Source organism: Eptesicus fuscus, chromosome 22 (assembly GCF_027574615.1).
Source record: "Eptesicus fuscus isolate TK198812 chromosome 22, DD_ASM_mEF_20220401, whole genome shotgun sequence".
In the NCBI taxonomy this organism is placed as follows: domain Eukaryota; kingdom Metazoa; phylum Chordata; class Mammalia; order Chiroptera; family Vespertilionidae; genus Eptesicus; species Eptesicus fuscus.
This window is the reverse complement of record NC_072494.1, coordinates 36,573,606-36,594,654: the sequence shown is the minus strand read 5'-3', so window position 1 is coordinate 36,594,654 and position 21,049 is coordinate 36,573,606. Positions and strand designations below refer to the sequence as shown.

At 43.5% G+C, this 21,049-nt stretch overlaps 1 protein-coding gene across 2 annotated transcripts; it reads right to left on the bottom strand.

The window, feature by feature from the left end:
• Positions 1-4,043: 4,043 nt before the first annotated feature.
• On the bottom strand, positions 4,044-13,114 carry PPP1R15B (protein phosphatase 1 regulatory subunit 15B). 2 transcript variants are annotated; one of them, XM_008154283.3, is made up of 2 exons: positions 10,707-13,114; positions 4,044-6,980 (listed from the first exon to the last, which is right to left on the bottom strand). In XM_008154283.3, exons 1-2 carry the CDS (start codon positions 12,534-12,536, stop codon positions 6,768-6,770), a joined length of 2,043 nt encoding a protein of 680 aa, XP_008152505.2. In that variant the 5' UTR covers positions 12,537-13,114; the 3' UTR covers positions 4,044-6,767. The 2 variants fall into 2 exon arrangements, with proteins under 2 accessions (XP_008152505.2, XP_027985100.2); XM_028129299.2 differs by having other exon boundaries at positions 6,919-6,980; positions 11,291-13,114.
• Between the last annotated feature and the right edge of the window lie 7,935 nt (positions 13,115-21,049).

The window sequence follows — 21,049 nt, the reverse complement described above, 5'->3', positions numbered from 1 at the left end:
TAGAGCTTATTACCACTTCTCTCTAAGGACCTTTCAGTTCTGTGATTCTACATCATCTATGGTTGTGGAACATTGGTTTCTAATCAGACATGACTGTGCTGATGAAATCTCGGTAAAGGCTAGATGAAAGGTGACTTAAAAAGTTAGTGACTTGTTCTACAAGCAGGGCTCTGGGCTCAGAGTAGGTAAGACAGACAACAAGGTCCCTGCTCTCGGGGAGTTTACAGACTATTTGAGGGTAGCGGCAGACAAGAAACAAGTAAAAATGTTAACAAAATGCGGTCAGAGTGACTATAATTTTAAGAGGTAAAATAAAAGGGAAAAGAGGGGTTGAGGGTTGGGGTGGTCAGATGTCTCTTGGAGGAGATATTTGAGATCCAAAGAGGAGCTAGTCTTCTCATGATGAAGTTTTTTTAAAAACAACCATTCCAGAACATACATCCAGATGAGCCTTTTTCAACTTTTTTGGGACTCCTCTCTCGTTTTTGCATTCAGAGCCAATGTATGAACTCTATTAAGAAAGCAGGCTTGCCCTGGAGGTATGGCTCCCGTACACTGAAAGATCTGAGTTTGCTTCCAGTCAAGGCACATACATAGGTTGTGGATTCGATCCCTAATGAGGGCATGTACGGGAAGGCAACCTATTGACGTTTCTCTCTCTCTCTCCCTCCCCCTCTCTTTAAAATCAAGAAACATGTCCTTAGGTGAGGATTTAAAAGAAAAGAAAAAAAAGCAGGCTTAACTCAAAGAAGCATAATCCTTACTTTGACCCTGAACATCTTTGGAATATTTCTGAAAGTTGCTCCAGTCTCAGTGTATATATTAACCTAATGTTCTGGTCAGGGAATGTGCAATAAGCTCTGAAGAGAGCTCCAAGGTCCTTTCTTTTTGATGGAGAGTATCTCTCATGAACACATACCTTGGCAATTGTGCTGTGCTTCTCTTATGAAGGTCCTCATCCTCTCCTAGGTAAGACTCTACAAAACAGTAATGACAAGAAGAAAAAAAAATCAGCAAAGGCAGGATGAAACCAAGAAAAGGATAGTACAGCGAGCTGATGTACTTCAGTGGTTGAGGGTCGACCTACGAACCAGGAGATCAGATTCTATTCCTGATCTGGGCACATGCCCAGGTTGTGGGCTTGATCCCCAATGTGGGGCTTGCAGGAGGCAGCTGATCAATGATTCTCTCTCATTGATATTTCTATCTCCCTCTCCTTTCCTCTCTGAAATCAATAAAACAAATATATGTATATTTTAAAAGGATAGTAATGAGATCAAGGGAAGAATAACCTGGAAAGTAGTTCCAAAACCTCTTCCCTTATAGTTCAGCTTTCTAGACCTTCTGTTCTCATTGTATCTCTAGGGTACCCTCCCAATGGGTCCAGCCACCCACTTTCCATAAACTGCTTCCCCTCTTTCCCTGCTGAGGTGAGGAAGTCTGCCAAAGGTAAAACACGGATGTAATGCAAATTACATAGTAATACATACCCCATCGTGTTCAGTCCACGTATAAAATGATTTCTCTTTAAATTCCCTATGTTTAGCCAAAACCGGTTTGGCTCAGTGGATAGAGCGTTGGCCTGTGGACTGAAAGGTCCCAGGTTCGATTCCGGTCGAGGGCATGTACATTGGTTGCGGGCACATCCCCGGTAGGGGATGTGCAGGAGGCAGCTGGTCGATGTTTCTCTCTCATCGATGTTTCTAGCTCTCTATCCCTCTCCCTTCCTCTCTGTAAAAAATCAATATAATATATATATATATATATATATATATATATATATTAAATTCCCTATGTTTAACCTATCACTAAAACGTATTAATTGAAAGCTTGCTTGATAAATCCTCAAAGCAGGATTAAGAGATCTACTTATCCTATTTATTACACCTATTGTTATAGATTTTGATATCATGCTGCCTCTGTATTTTGAAGTCATAACTGACCCACACACACTTAGTCTCGCTGGAGCAAATTCAAGGAGAAAAAGGCTGTTTTGTATTGATTACAGAGCATTCAACCAAGTCCATAAGTAAAGAATCCTAATTTCTGATGTAGAAAAATTCCAAACAGCTGACATTTGTGTCATAATCAGTTAAGTGAAGAAATATCAGCCTGGCCTACGTGGCTCAGTGGTTGAGCCTCAACCTATTAACTAAGAGGTCAAGGTTTGATTCCTGGTCAGGGCATATGCCCAGGTTGTAGGCTTGAACCCCAGTAGAGGGTGTGCAGGAGGCAGTTAATCAATGAATCATTGATGTTTCTCTCTACCTCTCCCTTCCTCTCTGAAATCAACTTTATTTTTAAATTATATGTATAATTTTTTTTTAAATCAAAACCTCTTTACACACATAAAAAGAAATTAAGGCATTAGCGGGTTTGGCTCAGTGGATAGAGTGTCAGCCTGCAGAATGAAGGGTCCCGAGTTCAATTCTGGTAAAGGGCACATGCTTGGGTTGCGGGTTCAAGCCTCAGTAGGGGGCATGCAGGAGGCACCCCATCAGTGATTCTCTCTCATCATTGATGCTTCTCTCTCTCTTCTCCCTTCCTCTCTGAAATCAATAAAAAAAAAATATATATATATATATATATATATATATATATATATATATATATAGAGAGAGAGAGAGAGAGAGAGAGAGAGAGAGAGAGAGATATGAGATCTCTCACCTTAAAAGGTACTCTGGGGGCAGCATACTTACTTTTAGACAGTACCAAGAATGCCTTTATATTATCTCTACTAGAGGCCCAGTGCACGAAATTTGTGCATGGGTTAGGTCCCTAGTGGCTGCCACCACCAGCCAGGACCTCCCTTCCCCCAGCCGCCTGCCACTGCCGCCGTTGGCAGGGGCCACCCTATTAGGCTTTTATTATATAGGACAGTGATGGGCAACCTTTTGAGCTTGGTGTGTCAAACTTCGCCAAAAAACTGAGCATAACTCGGGTAGTGTGTCACTTTGAGGAAAAGACATTATTTCGCAAATGTTTCATCAGAAATTGCTACGCGTCAGTGCTGACATGCGTGTCATAGGTTCGCCATCACTGATATAGGATATTAGGTATTTTTATAAGTGACACAACTTCTTTGAGAAAAAATTAAGTATTTCCATTATTTTTAAAACGTACTAGTACATAAGAGGACCCAAAGAAGTCTCTAAATGAGACCACTAAATTCTATGTGTAACTATGGACATTTCTTGGGTCAACAATTAAATATTCTGTTAAAGTAGAAAAACCCACAGCACAATGTCTATAGGATATCAGGATAGTCATAGCAATAAATCTGGCTTGATGTGAATATGGCTATTTTCATATATCTCCCTGGAAAGAGACAAAAATGCTTAAATCCCCAAGATGGTAATAAAAATGTCAATTCAATTGGTGGTAAGTACTAATTATCTGCAACTAAATGTTAGTTTCCTTCCTTCCAGTTCAGAAATATACGTTTAATAATTTTCTTCATTAACTAAGATCCATATGCCTTAATCCATTAAGAGGCTTGCTGTAACCCAAATGTGTATCTTTTTTTCAGGGTAAAAGTTTTTTGTTTTGTTTTTCTGATGTTACCATCACATTCAGTATCATACATGGGAGAATATCATGATTTACAAAACCATAGTTATCAACAATGCACAAAATAGAAAAACGGATTTCCCTGCTGCTTAGGAGAAACACTATGCTAAGCCCCGCATATGAATCTTCCTGCTTCTTTTAATTTTACTGTTTTCTTTGCACAGAAGCAGATGGTTGGAGCCAATTTTTTATTCTAATCCCCAGTCTCTAAGTGGGGCCTTTCATACTCGAAGAACCAAATTCTCCTTTCTACTACTAAAACGTGGTTTCCAGTTATATCTACCCATTATCATGCCTGCCCTTCAGTGAACTGAGGTGCAGTTTACATACCACAGCCATTTTAAACCACAGAAATTTGTCCAGCCCCTCTAAGCTTCTACAAAAACACCTCATTTAAACCTGAAAATCCTGCTCAGTAATTCCAAAGCCAATGTAAAGTACTATGAAGCATAAAATATAAAGTTGAACCAAAATATCACTTAAAATTTAATAATTGCAAATGTATTTATTACAATTTACAGATTAAATTATATACACAAATAGAATTTTACTATAAAATCCCAACAAACTGGTTACATTTTACTCATTGGATCTGTAGAAGCCAATTCAGAAGTCTTCTAGCCCCCTAAATTCACCTTCCTTAAATTATAAAAAAATAAAATCTGATAGTTTTGATTTCAAGTTAAAGATGAAGAGGTGCTGTTATTACACTCAAAAAGGGAAATGTTACCTGTCTGTATAAAGCCTTTCACATGCTACATTGATACTTAAAGCACCATTGCAAGACTTTAAATGCAATGTTCGATTAAAATTTCCAAGGATTTTTGTTTTAAGATGGTGGTCTAACTTTGTTCCAGCTAGGATTGGAATAAAACTAACAAGAATTGTTCTCCTTCAATCCAACTTAAACATGATCCCTTCTGTCCTTCTCAACACCCTCTGATCACTTCTTTCAAAGGAGGGTAGTAAAAGGGAGACTTGTTATCCAAGCTGTTACTCATTTGGTAGTGAGGTTGAGGTTGGAATTCCAAGAGAACAATTTCCCGCAACCCAGTTAATGTAAAATATCCTTCTTTCCAAATCAGCAGAGGTGCTAGATTTCAGAAACACAAAACACAACCTAAATCTCTGACATAAAGTAGCATACTTCATTCCGGTTTTAAAGAATGCACATGCATTTTCAACAAGCTTTTTTCAAGGCAAATAATGCCTTCTTTCCACCCGATACAGCTGGTGCCTGGAGCCAACCTACTGTCACGGTGCTCCGCAGTCCCTATGACTACCTAAAGCGGGGAGCACGCAACACCTTGACTCAGGGCTCTGCAAAAATCTGACCTTATGCTGCTGCACTCTCAATGTGTTTACGTGAATATATATATTAACGCTAGAGGCAGCTCTTGGAGCAAACCAGATAGAAATAAAATAATGACCAGGTAGATTATTAACTGAGGTAGTAACCCTGCAAGCACTTCTAATGCAAAACCATCCCTACACTGAAACAAGTTCACAATTAAGAGGTCATCTATTCTACTCACGGTTTCCATGACGAGAGGCACGTGGAGTAAAAACTGACCATTAAGGAGTTCGTTAACACGCCCTCAGCCTAACAGATGCACACCAGGTAGAGCTACCTAACTTAACCAAGCACAACCAGTCACTGCAAAAGCTTGGATTCAAAAGCCAATTTTGGGCTACAGATATTAAGACTTCCTGGTTGTTAAATCTAGAGTTCTTTCCTTTCCTGAAAGTATAGCCCCTGCTTCTCTCCTTACTCCTTCTCTCCTTATTAAAATAGAACACAGTAAACTTGGATACTGACTGAAGTCTCCATTTTACATTTCAAACTGGAAAATTCAGAACTGCCCATTCCCAAGTTTACAGTGTCACCCTGACAGATTTTAAAAGTGACAGAGTGCTGAGGCCTGACATTAATAACACTGCTTCTGTTGAGAGCATATACAACAAAACCAAGTTGCTCTGATGTCTCTTATCTTCTTCCTAGGAGAATTCTAGGCTTTTAATTTAAAATAATATAAATGTCTATGATGTAATTATTACTTTCTGGTCTCTTTTACATTTCCATCTGTTAAAAGATACAAAGAACCATTTACCTAGAAATTACAATTAACATATACAGGACCCTCTCCAAAAAAGTTTGCACAGAAATTAAATATATTAGATGTTAAAATTTGGCAGAAAGATGCAGCTTTCCTAAAGTAACAGAGTACAAACATGTTGATTTTATGGCAATCATTGGAAATATCTTAGGTAGAACTTAACCTAGAAAAACCTACCACATTTTCAGCCCAAGTCATTCTTACAAAGAAAAAAAAAAAATGACACAAGATAATGTACCTTAAATTGGTAGCATGCACAAGATTATTTTCTTAGCCTTAAGGTAGAAAGGCCAAGTCACTGAAATGAGATAATGCAGAGAAAACATAAAAGCCCATTAATTTCAGAATGTTGGAGGGAAAAGCCCTGGCTGGTGTGGCTCAGATGGCTGGAGTGTCATCCCAAAAGGTGTTGAGTTTGATTCCCAGTCAGGGCACATCCCTAATCCAGGTTGGGGCGAGTATGGGAGGCAACTTATCGATGTTTGTTTCTCTCTCTCTCCCCTCCCCTCCCTTCCTCTCTCTGCAATCAATGGAGAAAAAATAAAATAAACGGGCAGGTGTGGGGTGAAGGGGGATCAGTGGGGGGAAAAAGAAGGACAACTGTAATACTTTCAACAATAAAGATAAACTGAAAGAAAGAAAAAGAATGTTGGAGGGAAAAAGTAAAAAGAGCCCAGTTTCTAGACAGATAATTTAAATTAAAATATAAAATGGGCTTTGAACCCTATATTGTTTCCCAAGAAAATAAGTTTTGGAAGTGCAAAGTTACACCTTAAGAGGTTCCTTTTTCACCCCAAGAAGCAAACACCATCCAAAAACACATCTGACTAAATAAACAAGGGAAGATTAGAAATCACACCATCTCATCCTTCATTACCAGGGCTTGGCTTCAAACCTAGACATTTCTGAGTGGGATATGTTGCAAAACAATATTAAACAAGGTTGCTGGATCCAAGTTACATATCCTCTAAAAAAAACAGTCAAAGGACAGCTGCCAATTTTTGTTTTAAAAGAAACCTCTGAAGTAAGAGTTACTTAGTGTATGCTAGGGCTGGCGGCTATTACATCATCTGAACATGGCTAGAAAGCATCAAGTCCCTTGAAGCACGTTTCCTGGAGTCTATGAAACATTCTTTCTCTGTGCTCAAATGTCAAGCAATATCCAATAGCGTCTTCTGTTTCTTGAATTCGTTTCTGGAACCTGCATCCATCCCGTGCAAATTCTTCCCATGGTCCTCTGCGATCCTCATCACCACTTATATAATACTCAGTAACTTCTTCAAGGAAGGTTACCTATGAAGACAAAAACTTACTTTAATCACTCTCTAAGATCGTATAATCATCAATGAGGTAATTAACCTTTTATGCTACTAACTCTTTAAGAATATCAAGTATCTTACAAGAATATTTGGTCTCAACTATAAAAGGAAGTAAAAAAAAAAAAAAAGGCTAGAAGGCATCTGAATAAAAAACAATGGGCAGCCCAGGCCGGTTTGACTCAGTGGATAGAGTATCCGCCTTCGGACTGAAGGGTTCTGGGTTTGATTCCAGGTCAGGGCACATGCCTGGGTTGCAGGCTTGATCCCCAGTAGGGGCATGCAGGAGGCAGCTGATCAATGATTCTCTCTCATCATTAATGTTTCTATCTCTCTCTCCCTCTCCCTTCCTCTCAGAAATCAATAAAAATATATTTAAAAAACAACAACAAACCAATGGGTACCTTGTCATCTACCCTACCCCCTTGTGGTTTTTGATGTTAATAAAATGAATCCAGATGGGGAATTGCGATTTTCCTGATGCTATTAATCTTTACTTATTAAATCCTTAGTGATACTCAGTTCTGTGAAACCCTTCTTCAAAAATGACAAATGTCTCCAAACAAAAGATTTCGCAAATATATACCTGGAAGTCTCTGCTATTATTTTAACACAAAAGCTTTAACAAAATCTTTACTTATTTCTATTCTTCCTTTTTAAAAGAAATTTTACTTGTCAGTGCTTTCCAATTTTTGAATCATGAACATGTGGTGTTATTCTTATTACTTTTGTAATCAGAATACAGAAGAGGAATTTACTTAATAAGCAAAGTATAACAACATTAACATCTCTTTAAGGTTATCTATATATATAAAAGCCTAAGCGACCATTTGACTGTTAGCTATGATGCGCACTGGACCACCAGGGGGAAGATGCTCAAAGCAAAGGCATAGAAACATGGAACAGACTGATGAATCTCAGGGGGAACGGGGGGGGGGGGGGGGGAGATGATGGGAAGAGATTAACCAAAGATCTTACATGCATACTAGAGGCCCGGTGCACAGATTCCTGCATTGGTGGGGTCCCTCGGCCTGGCCTGCAGGGATCGGGCTGAAACCAGCAGTCGACATCCCCCGAGGGGTCCAGGATTGCGAGAGGGCGCAGGCAGGCCAGGCCGAGGGGCCCCACCAGTGCAGTGGCCTCTAGTGATACTATAAAAGATTTTGTTACTAAGTTAAAAATCCTTGTATTCCTCTTTATCATGCTATCACTATATACAGGGTGTCCCAAAAACTTGTATACACACTTTAACAGCTGCTAACTCAATTTTCACTCCTTTTCAGGTTCAAATGATTTGAAATAAAGGGTGAAACCCGACTAAGCTCTGAACAAAGAAAATTTATCCACTAGACATTTTTATGGGGATACCTAAGAGATAAAGCTTACGGTACAAAACTAGCAACAGTTGACAAATTGAGACACACAAATACCGAACAAAACGATTCTTGATGTTTGTGATTCCATTGCTTCGCGTTATGAGTAGTGCCTGGACCAGGTCATCAGTTTGAAAACAGGCATTGACAAAAAAAAGTATTCATTTCTGTAGATTCTTTTACATTTTGAAAATGAACTGTATGTTAACAAACACTGACGTTATAATCATTCAAAGTGTGTATACATTTTTTGGGACACCCTATATACATAAAATTGTGCATACTGTCATACACATGATCACATGTAATGAGTCACAGTCCCTGTTAATCCCTACTTAATTTCCAGTAAGTTTCTTTGTAAGATATCAAATCCCAGAAGTAAATAGGTACTTGCTTTTAAAGTATGCTCAATAGTTTCATCAGCTAACCCCACTGCGGCCTGCTACTTTCATTCCCTTTACATCAGGCCAATAAATGCCCCCCGAGGACAATTAGGAGGTATGGTATGTAAACCCTTACAGGTATTGCATTCTAGTGTAACTCACTGTCACTAAGATAAATAATAGCAACATTTACATAGTGTTCACCATATACGAGGCTCTTTTCAAAGCACTCTACAATTTTTATCTCATTTAATCCTCACATCAACCCTATAGGGTACTGTTATACAGATAAGGAAACAGACAAAACAGAAGTTAACTGACTTGTTCAAATCACACAGCTTCTGTGTGGTATAAATAGGATTCAAACCCCGAGTCTGGCTCCACAATCTGTACCATGTTATGCATTTTAAACTCCTAGATCTAAGTAAGAGCTTCATTTTAAGCACTGAGCACTACTGATTATTCCTATATCTAAAGAATGGCAAGTAGGCAAAGGCTGTCAAATAATTTAACCATATTTTAGGCATAATCTTTGATAAATGTTGCTTCTAGTTCAGTCAACAGTCTCAAACCTACTTGACTCATTCCATTTTTACTCAATGAGCAGGCTCAAATGAGACATGCAACTGGCCTGACATCCCTGAACAATAAGAGCTACCATTGAAAGGCAAGACAATGAATTGAGTTTTGTTTACTCATCTCGTTTGAATCATGCAATAACTCATACGGTATTATAATTATTCCCATAAGATAAATGAGTTATTCAAAGCCATGAGAGGTCAAGTTACTTCCCAGGTTTGGCTGTATTCCCAAATCTCTTGGCCCTAACCACTCATAAGTCGGGAACACAGGTCTCCAGGTGGCAAGTGGTCATTCCATTGCCTGGCTATTTCTTACATAATTCACTAAGTAAGTCACTGAGTCAGGGGTCCCTTTAAAAGATAGAGAAAAGCTGTATTATGATGATACAGAAGTGTAAACTAAAATTTCCATTTTTAACATGATTTACTTTGCATCTACAGGTAAGACATTAACACATTTTAAAGGTATTTTCTACCCCCAAAATAGTTTCAAAGTATTAAACTAGACATTTAGAGTCAATGGCTGAGGGTACTCTCACTGGAAACTCCCAGATGCTGCAGAATGTGAGGTCAATAATTCATCCACTTCTTTCTCTTTCCAAATAAAGGTACAGGTAACTAAAGAAACTTTTCCTCTACAATAAAAGATATCCTGTGTGTTTGGAGAGGATTTCTCTCCAATTAATAACTTTAGCTGAAAGATAAAATGCTCCATAAAGTTTTACAACTAGACTGGGAATAGGAAGCAACTACTTAAGGTAAACCAAGTAAGTGACCATCATTGCTTTACATAATTATTAACCTGTAGCTAGCTAATGACAACTAGTATTGCATTCTTAAAGGCAACACTATTTCCTGTTGTTTTTTTTAACAGAATTAAAATCATGTACATGTCACAATTTTTAATACTAAAATTATTTCCTTTCATGGCAAAAAAAACACACAAAAATCACAGATTAATCTGACTTGCTCCTTGGTTCCATCATCCCTCCGGGTTCGAATGGAAAGGAATGAAGACAGCATGACATACCACATTTAACAACATTTTAAAGTTCTGTGGCTCTACTAGGGCCTTTCCAATCTCTGGGAAAATTAAATCATGTATACACAGGATTTAACTTTTCAGTTCCTTAAAAAAGAGTGAAAAGTTGAAGCCTGTAGGGATATGGCTCCGAGTTGCCAACGAAAATGGCACTTTCCTGCTAACATCTGTACACTGGCATCTCCTATTGGGACAGGAACAACATTCTACTCTTCAAGCATATGCACTGTACGACTATCCCTCCAGGAAAGTCATGCTGCTGTGTTTAACCATATCACAGCGGTCTGTACATATTATCAAACAAGTTAAAAGAAACAAACAAACCTTTTTTCTCTTGCTATGCGTGTGTCCTCCAGAAAGAACCCCACCCGGTACCAAGTCTGGACACTCACTGTCTCGGCTCTCTAACAGCTGCACCTTACAGGAAAGGAAGGTGTGACACTCAGAAATGGTCACAATGGGCTCAGGTGGCCTCTCTGAGTCATGCGAGCCTTTCCAATTTTTCCCTGCTGTTTGAAAAGGAGCCTTAAAATTTAAAAGGTTGTAGGGGTCGTCCGAATTACAGAAAGAGTTCCACAGTTTGAGACTCTCTGCTTCGTCTGCACTAGATTCCCAGTCATCTTCCGCCCCAGAGTTAAGGTCAGGAGACTCAGGAAGGCTTCCCGTCTGGAGAGAATTCCCTGGATCGGACTTGTCCGACAAGTCCTTCTGGGAGCCAGAAGGGTCTCCAGGAGCAGCTGCGGCAGCAGTCTGAATCGCTGCTGTGAAGTTCTGGGGATTGTAAGGATCTACACTGTGGAAGGAGTTCCAAAGCTGAAGCCCTTCAGAGTCTTGCTCCAGGTCTGATTCTGAGAGTGAGCTGTCACTGTCAAAGCCATCATCCTCATCGTCCTCATCCCAACCCTCACCTTCTGAATCAGAGCTCGTTTCCAGGTCACTGGACGCACCTCCCAAAATGTAGTCTATCAGTTTGTTGCTACAGGCCGGCCTGGCGGAAACGGGAAGGTCGTCTTCTCTGTCTGAGAAGTCAACCACACTGATCTGGTCCTGCTCAGGCTCCCTTTCCATCGGGACCACCTCACAGGACACACAGCCTTCCGATGGGTCCCGTCCGTCCACAGCAAGAGGAACCTCTCCAGTCAATCCTTTTTCTTCCTCCGTGGGCTCCGGGGCCGGTCCGGGAAGGGCTCCAGCAGGAGGAACACACGGTGTCGGACCACCTCCGCGGGGCCTCGGGTCCATCCGGAGCAGGCTGTGTTCCTCCTCCAGGCTGTGGTAGCCATGATCTTGGTCAGGCGTGGGTAACGCTTGCCCCTTGCTAGGCTGCTGGAGGAATTCCAGCCGTTTCATGCGAATATGGTGAATTTCCGGCAGGCCTTCTCTCGAAAGCGGTGGACATCCCTGCCAGGAGGAGCAGGGGACCTCTGCGTTCAGCGGCTGGGGAGGAGCGTGGTCGTCCGGCAGACAGCTGCTCGCGGGGCTTAGCGTCTGGAAATCAACCAGCTCGCCACTTCCGAAGAAGCCCTGACAGCCAAGTTCCACCGGGGAAAGGCAGTCCAGATAAGAGGGGTTCAGCAAATAGGAGACGGTGTTGAAACTGCTTACGCGATGAGTGTTTTTCAGCCCGGAGGGCGCATGGCCAAGGTCCTGGTCCGATAACAGCCGGGCTTTCAGGCTGCCCTGCAACAGCTCCACGCTCCACAGCTGCTGCTCCAGCAGAGAGGCGTGGGCCGCGGGGCCCAAGGCTCTGCCCGTGGCTTTCAGGTCGGGAGACGCGCACTCCCAGTGGATCCCCTCCTCTAGCAGGTCCAGAAGATCGGCAGCCGAGTCCACCGAGGGGTCCAGCCGGAGCGAACTCAGAGATTTCGGCCCCGCGGGGGCGGCCGGCTCCTCCCGGGCCCGCAGGACGCTGTAGCCCGCGGCGAAGTCGAGCCAGCGGGCCGGAACCATGCCGCCGAGGAGCTGGCTCCAAATCAGCAGCTTCTGAAGCAGGACGGGGAGCGGCGCGAAGAGCTGGGAAAGCAGCTTCACCCAGAAGCGAGGCCGAGCCTCGGGCCGGGGGGAGGACGCCGGTTTGGGGTCCCCGGGGTGCTCCGCGGCAGCGCCGGGTGGCGAGCGCCGAGCGAAGAAGGGCAGGTCCGCTCCGGGCTCCATCGCCTCTGCTCCCGGCAGTGTCTCAAGCGAGGTGCGCGGCCCGGCGGCTGGGTCGGACGGGATCCTGGGAGGCCTACACGGCCCCGACCTCGCCTGGTGGCGGAGTCGGCGTCCCAGACCGGTCCCCGGGGCAGCAGGAGAGCCACAGAGGGCAGCGGCCTCGGCCGCGGGCAGCAGACGGCAGTCCGGAGAGGCCGGCGCAGCAGGCGGCGGCGGCGGCGGCGGCGACACCCATCCCGGCGGGAAGGAGGCGTCCTAGTCCGCTCGAGGCACCATGCAGAGGCCTCTCGCGGCGGCAGCACGACTTCCCACACGTCGCAGCGAGTCCCCGGAAGGGCTGGGCGGCCCAGCAGACGGGTGCGGGGACGAACCCAGCTCAAAATGGCCGCAGGAGGGCCGGCGTCGAGGCGGGACACCCCAGGCCACCCGGCGGGAACGTGCGGCGGCCGATACGCCGACCCCCTCGCCGCGGAACGTCACTCGCAGAGCCCAGCGGGCGGGCCCTTCCGCCTTCCTCCCGGCGGCGGCTGATTGGCCAGGCCCGGGTCCCCGTCGGCTTCCTGACTCTCCCGACCCGGCCGCTCGCCGGAGGTTGCATCAGCCGGGCCCGGGCTCTGCGCGTGCGCACTCGCTTCCACCGCGGTCTCCTAGGAGACCGCCCCTCCTCCGCCCTCTGGCGAAAGGGAGCGTTTCCAAATAACCCGCGGGTTCCCCGGGGCCCTTTTAAGGGCCTAATGCAGGCACACGTGTGCACACTTACCCTAAGACTTGCCTATGTCGGGGTTCAGGGTTGTTCAGTACTAACTAGATCATCACCTGAGATCTGAGTTTAGTAAGAGTTGGGCAGTGCTGTGACAATACATCTCTTAACAGTGTGAAGACACGAATAACCTAGAGTGAATAACAGGAGCGGAAAATGGCAAGTGAAAAGTTGAATCATTCTCGGGCATGCATTCCTGCCCCCTCAATTTCAGTGTTTCTGAATCACTCGTTAGCTTTGCCTGATTTAAGGTTTGAATCCAGATTTAAGGTTTCTCAGCGCCCAACCTCCATACGTTCCCCACGAAAATGTGAATTCTTTTTTCTCAAGTAGGTCCCTAGTAGACTTGCCCTTTTCAGTGGGGCAAACTGAAGTCACAGAGGAGGAAAAAACAGCCTCAGAACTGTTTATCTCTTTAATGCTTCCCGGCAGGCAACACATTCAAACCATATCCGTATCCTGAGCCCGCAGAACCGAGGATACAACATCCAAGGGAGAAAGCAGAGAACATTGTCCTTTGAAAAATATTTTGTCATAATTTTAGCTGCTATATTTTATTCTTTTGTGAGTTTGGTCTTAGTTCATTTCCTTATCCCTGCCAAAACGTTTTAATTGACACCCCTAAAGTCAGGTATCTATTACAGAGGGAGGGTAGCAGTTATGACCACTTGGGACAGCGGAAAGCTTTTAGAAGCCAGGGGAAGCCAGCAGCTCCTCATGTTTCACTGGGACACCAACAGCTACTTCTTTCTAGAAAACCAAGAGGTCCTCAATTACCCCTTATTATATTATACACTAGAGGCCAGATGCACGAAATTCATGCAAGAGTAGGCCTTCCTTCCTTCCCCCGGCTACCGGCACCAGCTTCCCTCGCAACCCAGGCTTCCTCCAGAAGGACATCCAGAAGGACATCCGGTCTAATTAGCATATTACACTTTTATTATTATAGATTATCTCTGGAAATATCTCACTTTCAATCCTCAGAACTTCAGAACAATGGGTTAGTACTAGGAATCAGCTTAATAATAGAAAAGAGAAATCCAAATATGCACATTAACAACTCAGAAGCCTCAGTTTCTCCTTTTGTAAAGTAAGGCTAATAATTCCTCTTTCAGTGGGTTGGTGAGAAAATGAAATTCTTACTACAGAGCCTCGTCTAGATAGAGTAGGGGGACAAACATTAATTAATGTGTTATTTACCAGCTAATAACTGGTTCCCAATGCCTACAGAATAAAGACTATACAGATGCCTCCTACGACACTTTTCCAGGCTTCTCTCCAGTAACTTCCCTACATGCATGTAATGTTCTAGGAACGCTGGATTTGCTTCATGCCTTTACTCGTGCTCTGTCTCAGCCAAGAATCCCCTCCCCTATTCTATGCCTCCTTCTATTTCAAGGTCAAACTCAAATGTCAGCTCCTTGAAATCTTGGCTAACTTCCCCAGTCAGAATCATACTAGACTCTTTTAAAGCACGCAATTCACTACATTAGATACTGCCTACCTGTCAATGTTCTTCTCTCCTGCTGGGCTCAGTTCCTTAAAGGCTATGTCCCAATACCCTAGCACAGTGGTTCCCAAAGTATGGTCTGGGCACCCCTGGGGATCTCATTTTAAGATGCTTTCAGAGGGTTCTCAAGATCAATAATATTTTCATAATAATACCAAGCTATTATTTTAACTCTCATTCGCATGAGTGTGCAGTGAACATGTATCTTCTAGGGCAACTATGTCAAACTCAAAGGCTAACATGGGCCAAATAAATGAGGCATGCAGCCCGCCGGCCGTGAGTTTGACTTGCTTGTTCTAGGGGATATATGATATATGATCTGGCAACGGATTGAGTGCAAAAGCAGACAGGAGGTTCCAGCTGTCTTCTACTACGTCGGATATTAAAGATATTTGAAGGGAGGGGGGCAATGTAAAATAATGTCGCTCTTCTTGCTAAACATTTTTTATTTTGAAAAATAATATTTTCATGAAAAATGTTATTTATGTTAGTATGCAATGGGTATATTCTTTTTAAATAAATATTTTTCAATTCCTCCATTTTGAATTCTAAAACAGTAACTATCAATAGATATAATGCACATAAACAAAAATTCCTTGGGGTCCCCAATTATTTTAGAGTGTAAAGGGGTTTTAAGACCAAAAAGTCTAGGAACTACTGACCTAGCATGTTGAATGGCACATAATAAGTGACCAATATCCCTATATACCACAGTTTCTGTTTTGATCCCTGGTCAGGAAACATACAAAAATCAATTCATGAATGCACAAATAAGTGGAACAACAAATCGGTTTCTCTCTCTCTTTCTCACCCTCTCTCTTTTTCTCTCCTTTCCTCTCCCTCTCTCTCTCTCTAAAAAAAATCAATAAATAAAAAATTTAAAAAGAAACTAAAAAGAAATAAATAAGGGATCATATGCTAGTGGCCCACGTTGGGCCCAGTTGCAAGTGTCCCTCCCACGTCCCACGTGGGGTTCAGGGTTCAGGCTCTGGAGGAGGCCGCACACAAATGAAAGAGACAAGATAAGGAATACTAATTTGGTAATTGGGGGCCAGGTGGAAGCCAAGGAGAGGACTCCACTTTTTTCTGGCCTTGCGATGCCTTTTATTCAGGTTTGGGATCCACCCATAGCCCTTAGGCAGGCAATTTCCAGTAACAGCTCCTTGATAGCCATCAGCAAGGATTTACATGAGACTAAAAGGTGGAAGTTGCTTCAGCTCCCTTTGTCTCAACTAGACAGTGGGTGCATGGCTCTGACCTTTGCCAGAGCCTCAAGGTTGACCAGCCTTCCGGACTCCTTGTCCACCTCTTTCTGCTAGTGAAGGCAATGGGCAGCTTCCAACAATCATTAAATGTTGGGTAGAAGACTAGTAATGCTTTAACCCTTTGCACTCACTTGATTTTTTCTTGATTCCTTTATTCTACTCGGGATTTAATTTTTTAAATACCCCAGATTTTACAAAGCTTGGCAGTAGAATAAAAAACTGGAGTTTCTTTTCATACAAACTTATTTATTTGGATTTTTTTTATATTTCAAATTATTGATACATTCAATAACCGTCACACTCGACATCCGAGTGCAAAAGGTTAAAACAATAGCATCTTTCTTATGACCAAGCATCTCGCATTCCACTCTCAACTTTATCACTAACACTACATAATCCTGAAAATAATTCCTTTAAAACTTCCTTGAATAGACTTCTCCATCCTCATCTAGTCATTGGATACATAATTTTCTTTTCTTTTTTTAAAGGGGAAAACGCAATCAGAAAGTATTGGAAGGCTGTAGGAATATGTGACTGCCTTGTCAGTCTTGACAGGTAAATGAGGTGTGAACCAGGGGCCTCCAGCCTGCTATCAACTAGAGGCAGAGGCAGGGCAGCTCTGTACACAGAGATAACATGCCGCCGTGGCTGTGTACATGCTGGTGAGATAAGAAGTCCTTGACCTGGCAAGCTGACTGGCACTTTAGCAGAAGATCATTTAAACCTCAGTTAAATATGTTTATTTTTAAAGATTTTGCTGCACCTGAGGTAAAGGGTGTATAGCTTTTGACTTCATTTTTTCAGAGTAAATAACATCTCCAAAATCTTTTTTCCAGGCATTCCACACTCTGGACACCATCTTCTATCTTTCTAACTCACTGACCTGGTATTACTATTCAGTGACTTATAAACCCCCAAAACCTCGAAACCATTGCCATTACTACTTCCCTCCTTACTGAGCATAAATTCCATGATCCAGCATTAAAACTAGCCCCTTGCAAAGGCCCTTCATTCTCTCGCCATTCTCCTATTCCAACATTCTTTTCTGGCCAAGTTCCAGCCTTAGTTAAACCCAACTATGCACTTATTCTGAGCCTACACTCTTGCAGCTAATCAGTGCCGGAGAAAAGCACTCAGCTATGCTGACTGACACACTTCATATTTGTGATCACAAATTTCATCAGTGCCAGGCACTCCTACAGATATTCATATCCATAGTAGCTTTGTTGCTCCTACATTGAGACTGTTTCATGTTTCTTTATTCATATTTCCAGCATACTTGTAATCACACTCTCAATTTATGATCACACCTCTTACTTCATTGAGAAAATAAATACAATTGGACTAAATAACCTCACCTTTCCATCACCAAATTCACTAATCTACCTGCATCTGCACCCACACACTCTGCCTTCAATTTCATTACAAGCAAAGAAGCCTCCTGGACCCTATCCCTTCATATCTATTCATGGAATTCTGGCCTCCTGTATCTTTCTTTCCTATCTACACTAATAAAAGAGAAATATGTAAATTGATAGTACCTTGGTGACACCCACCAGCCAATCAGGAGTGAGTATGCAAATTAACCCAACAAAGCAGGCAGGTTAATTTGCATACACAGGCGCCTAGCAGCCAGGGGTCGGATGCAGGCATTCCGCACCACCCCAGCTGCTCAGGGCCTCTGGGCAGCATGGGAAGGCAGAAAGGCGGCTCCAGCCGGAGCCAAGACAGTGCCAGCAGCCAGGTGAAGGAAGGCCCATTCTTGCACGAATCTTCATGCATTGGGCCTCTAGTAATATATAATTTTATCTCCCAAGCTACTAGAGCACTCATAGTAACATAGGTTAATATCATCTATTTTAAAAATAAAAAAACTCTCACTCTTTTGAGATACTTGCCCTCCAAGTTTTTGTACCACTACAGCAAAATTTCTCAAGTTATCCATGCTGATGGTCTCCATTTTTCTCATCACTTATTCTCTTTAACCTACTCCAATGTGGCTTCCATTGCCTCCACTCATTCAAACAGATCTTAACAAAGTCACCAAGAACATTTTTTTAAAATATATTTTTATTGAATTCAGAGAGGAAGGTAGAGGGAGAAAGAGATAGAAATATCAATGTTGAGAGAGAATCACTGATTGGCTGACTCCTGCATGCCCCCACTGGGGATCAAGCCCACAACCTGGTCATGTGCCCTTGACCGGAATTGAACCTGGGACTCTTCAGTCAGCAGGCTGATGCTCTATCCACTGAGCCAAACTGGCTAGGGCTCACCAAGAACATTTTGCCAAATAATTCTGTCAGGGGTTGAATTTTATTCCCCTAAAAGATGTTGAGGTCCTAATCCCCTAATTACAGTACCTTGAATGTGACCTTTATTTGGAAACTAGAGGCCCAGCACACGGAATTCGTGCACTTGGCAGGGTCCCTCAGCCCAGCCTGTACCCTCTGCATTGAGCGTCTGCCCCCTGGTGGTCAGTGCGCATCACAGCGACTGGTCATTTTGTCATTCGGTCGATTTGCATATTATCCTTTTATTATATAGGATAAGGTCTTTGCAAGTTAAAATGAGGTCACTAAGGTGGGCCCTAGCCCAGTATGCCTATATCCTTATACAAAGGGAAAATTTGGACATAAACAGGCATGCACACACAGGGAGAACACCATTTGAACATGAAGGCAGAGATTGGGGTGGTGCACCTGCAAACCAGGAATGCCAAAGATCACCAGTCGGCCACAGTCTGTGGTACTTGGTTATGGCAGTCCTAGAATATTGACGATACTTACTTTTAGGCTCCCATGACACCCGTCTCCTGGTTTTCCTACAATTTCTGTGGCTCCTCCTCCTCCTCTAAATGGCCTGCATCAGAGCACAATCCACCCATGTCTCCTTCTAGCCTCTCTAATCTAGGTGATCTCATCCGGTTCCATGGCATCAAATGCCACCTAAGTGCCAATGGGTATATTCTGGGTGGTGCGTACACGGTGCAATATACAGATCTTGTAACATAGAAACCGACACCTGAAACCTACATGTTCATGTTGACCAATGCCACCCCAATCAATTTGTTTTGTTTTGTTTTTTAAAATACATTTTATTGATTCTTTACAGAGAGGAAGGGAGAGAGATAGAGAGTTAGAAATACCGATGAGAGAGAAACATCAATCAGCTGCCTCCTGCACGCCCCCCACTGGGGATGTGCCCGCAACCAAGGCACATGCCCCTGACCGGAATCGAACCCGGGACCCCTCAGTCCGCAGTCCGACGCTCCATCCACTGAGCCAAACCGGTTTCGGCACCCCAATCAATTTGATAAATAAAAATAAATAAAGCTCCAGACTGACTTCTCCCTTTTCCACGCTGTCCCTGAGACACTGTGCCCGTGTCTGCCTCCCTAGCAGGACTGAGCTGGAGAGCGGGACCCACACCTTTGTCACCTGAGTAGCCCGAGCCTGCTGCCTCGCCTGACCCGGAGAAGGCCGCCACCTCACACAAGTCCCAGTGGCCACAATGACCTCGCAGCTTAAAACGCTGCCTCACTTTTAACCTTTCGAAATGAGTCTTTGTTGGGTTACTTCGTTTTTGCCACTTCTCCTTGAACTCGGAGAACCCGGCCTCGTGGGCTGCTTTTCTCGCCTCCCCAGACAACCCCGTTCCCCAACTCTCTCGTTTCCACTCCCTCGGGGTGGTTCGGATTTCTACCCCATTTGGCCAAGAAATTTCCTTTAACTGGGACTCTTGCCAGATTCCAGTTCTGGCTTTGACAATGTCCCCTGGGGCTTGTCCGGCACAGCAGTGACACCTCCACGCCACTCAGAAACCCTGTTTACCACCGAAAACCCCTCGGAAGCTTCACAGATTTCCCAGCATGAAATACGACTCCCACTGGAGAGTTGTGAAAACTCCTGGGCAAGATGCGTTGAACAAAGATCACAAGATGCGTCATCCCCCACTGGGGGGCAAGGAGGAGTTAAACTCTGAGCTACTGCTCTGCTCTCACGACTTAACTCAGAGGTCCCGTTTCCTCTCTCCTGAAATGAGGCTGGTGAAGTATCACTGGGCAGTGAACTTCTTAAATGTAGAGGGCTGTCTTAATTTACCTTGTAGCCTCCGCCTGGTACCTGGTACAGGAGGACCCGGGCGCAACTCAAGGCCTGTATGCCTTGTGAATGGAGGCCTGCTACATGAACTAGGCAGCGCTGGCAAGCACAGCAGATGTCTGGTGACAGAATTAACGAATGAGCCATATCTACTTTCCAGGATAGTTGTAATGAGAAATGACATCCTATGTATTAAGACACTCTGAAAACTAACATATCATACCAATGTCAGGGATTGTATTTAACTTGGCCTAGGACAGTGGTCAGCAAACTCATTAGTCAACAGAGCCAAATATCAAAGTACAACGATTGAAATTTCTTTTGAGAGCCAAATTTTTTAAACTTAAACTTCTTCTAACGCCACTTCTTCAAAATAGACTCGCCCAGGCCGTGGTATTTTGTGGAAGAGCCACACTCAAGGGGCCAAAGAGCCGCATGTGGCTCGCGAGCCGCAGTTTGCTGACCACTGGCCTAGGAGGAGCAGCACAAGATTTGGAGTCCAATAAACTTGCATTCAAATTCCAGATCCAAGACTGACTGGCTTGGTCCTTCGGCAAATTCCTTAATCCCAACGAGCCTCTGTTTCTTCATCTGTAAAATGGGGATAACACTACTCCCCTGTTGTATCGAGTTGTGCGGCTACATTTAGCTGACACGTGTAAAACATCAGTGCAGTGCAACAGCGTGTATGAAAGTTGCCATTTGTAAACCATTGGTACTGTTTTCCTCTTGTATACCAGATGTTTACATCTAAACATTTTACCATCTAAACATTTCAACATCAACCAATCTTGAAAATGATCGTTTTGCTTTCCTCAAGTGTCATTTATTAGAAAATACAAATCGAGAGAAAGTAGGAGATACAAGGACATCTG

What these genes read in the sequence shown, in the direction of transcription:
- PPP1R15B (XM_008154283.3), bottom strand. Translation starts at nt 12,536, where the DNA reads ATGGAGCCCGGAGCGGACCTGCCCTTCTTCGCTCGGCGCTCGCCACCC. An exon ending in CGCATAGCAAGAGAAAAAAG is followed by an intron (nt 6,981 to 10,706) that starts GTTTGTTTGTTT and finishes TTGTCTTCATAG; the next exon opens with GTAACCTTCCTTGAAGAAGT.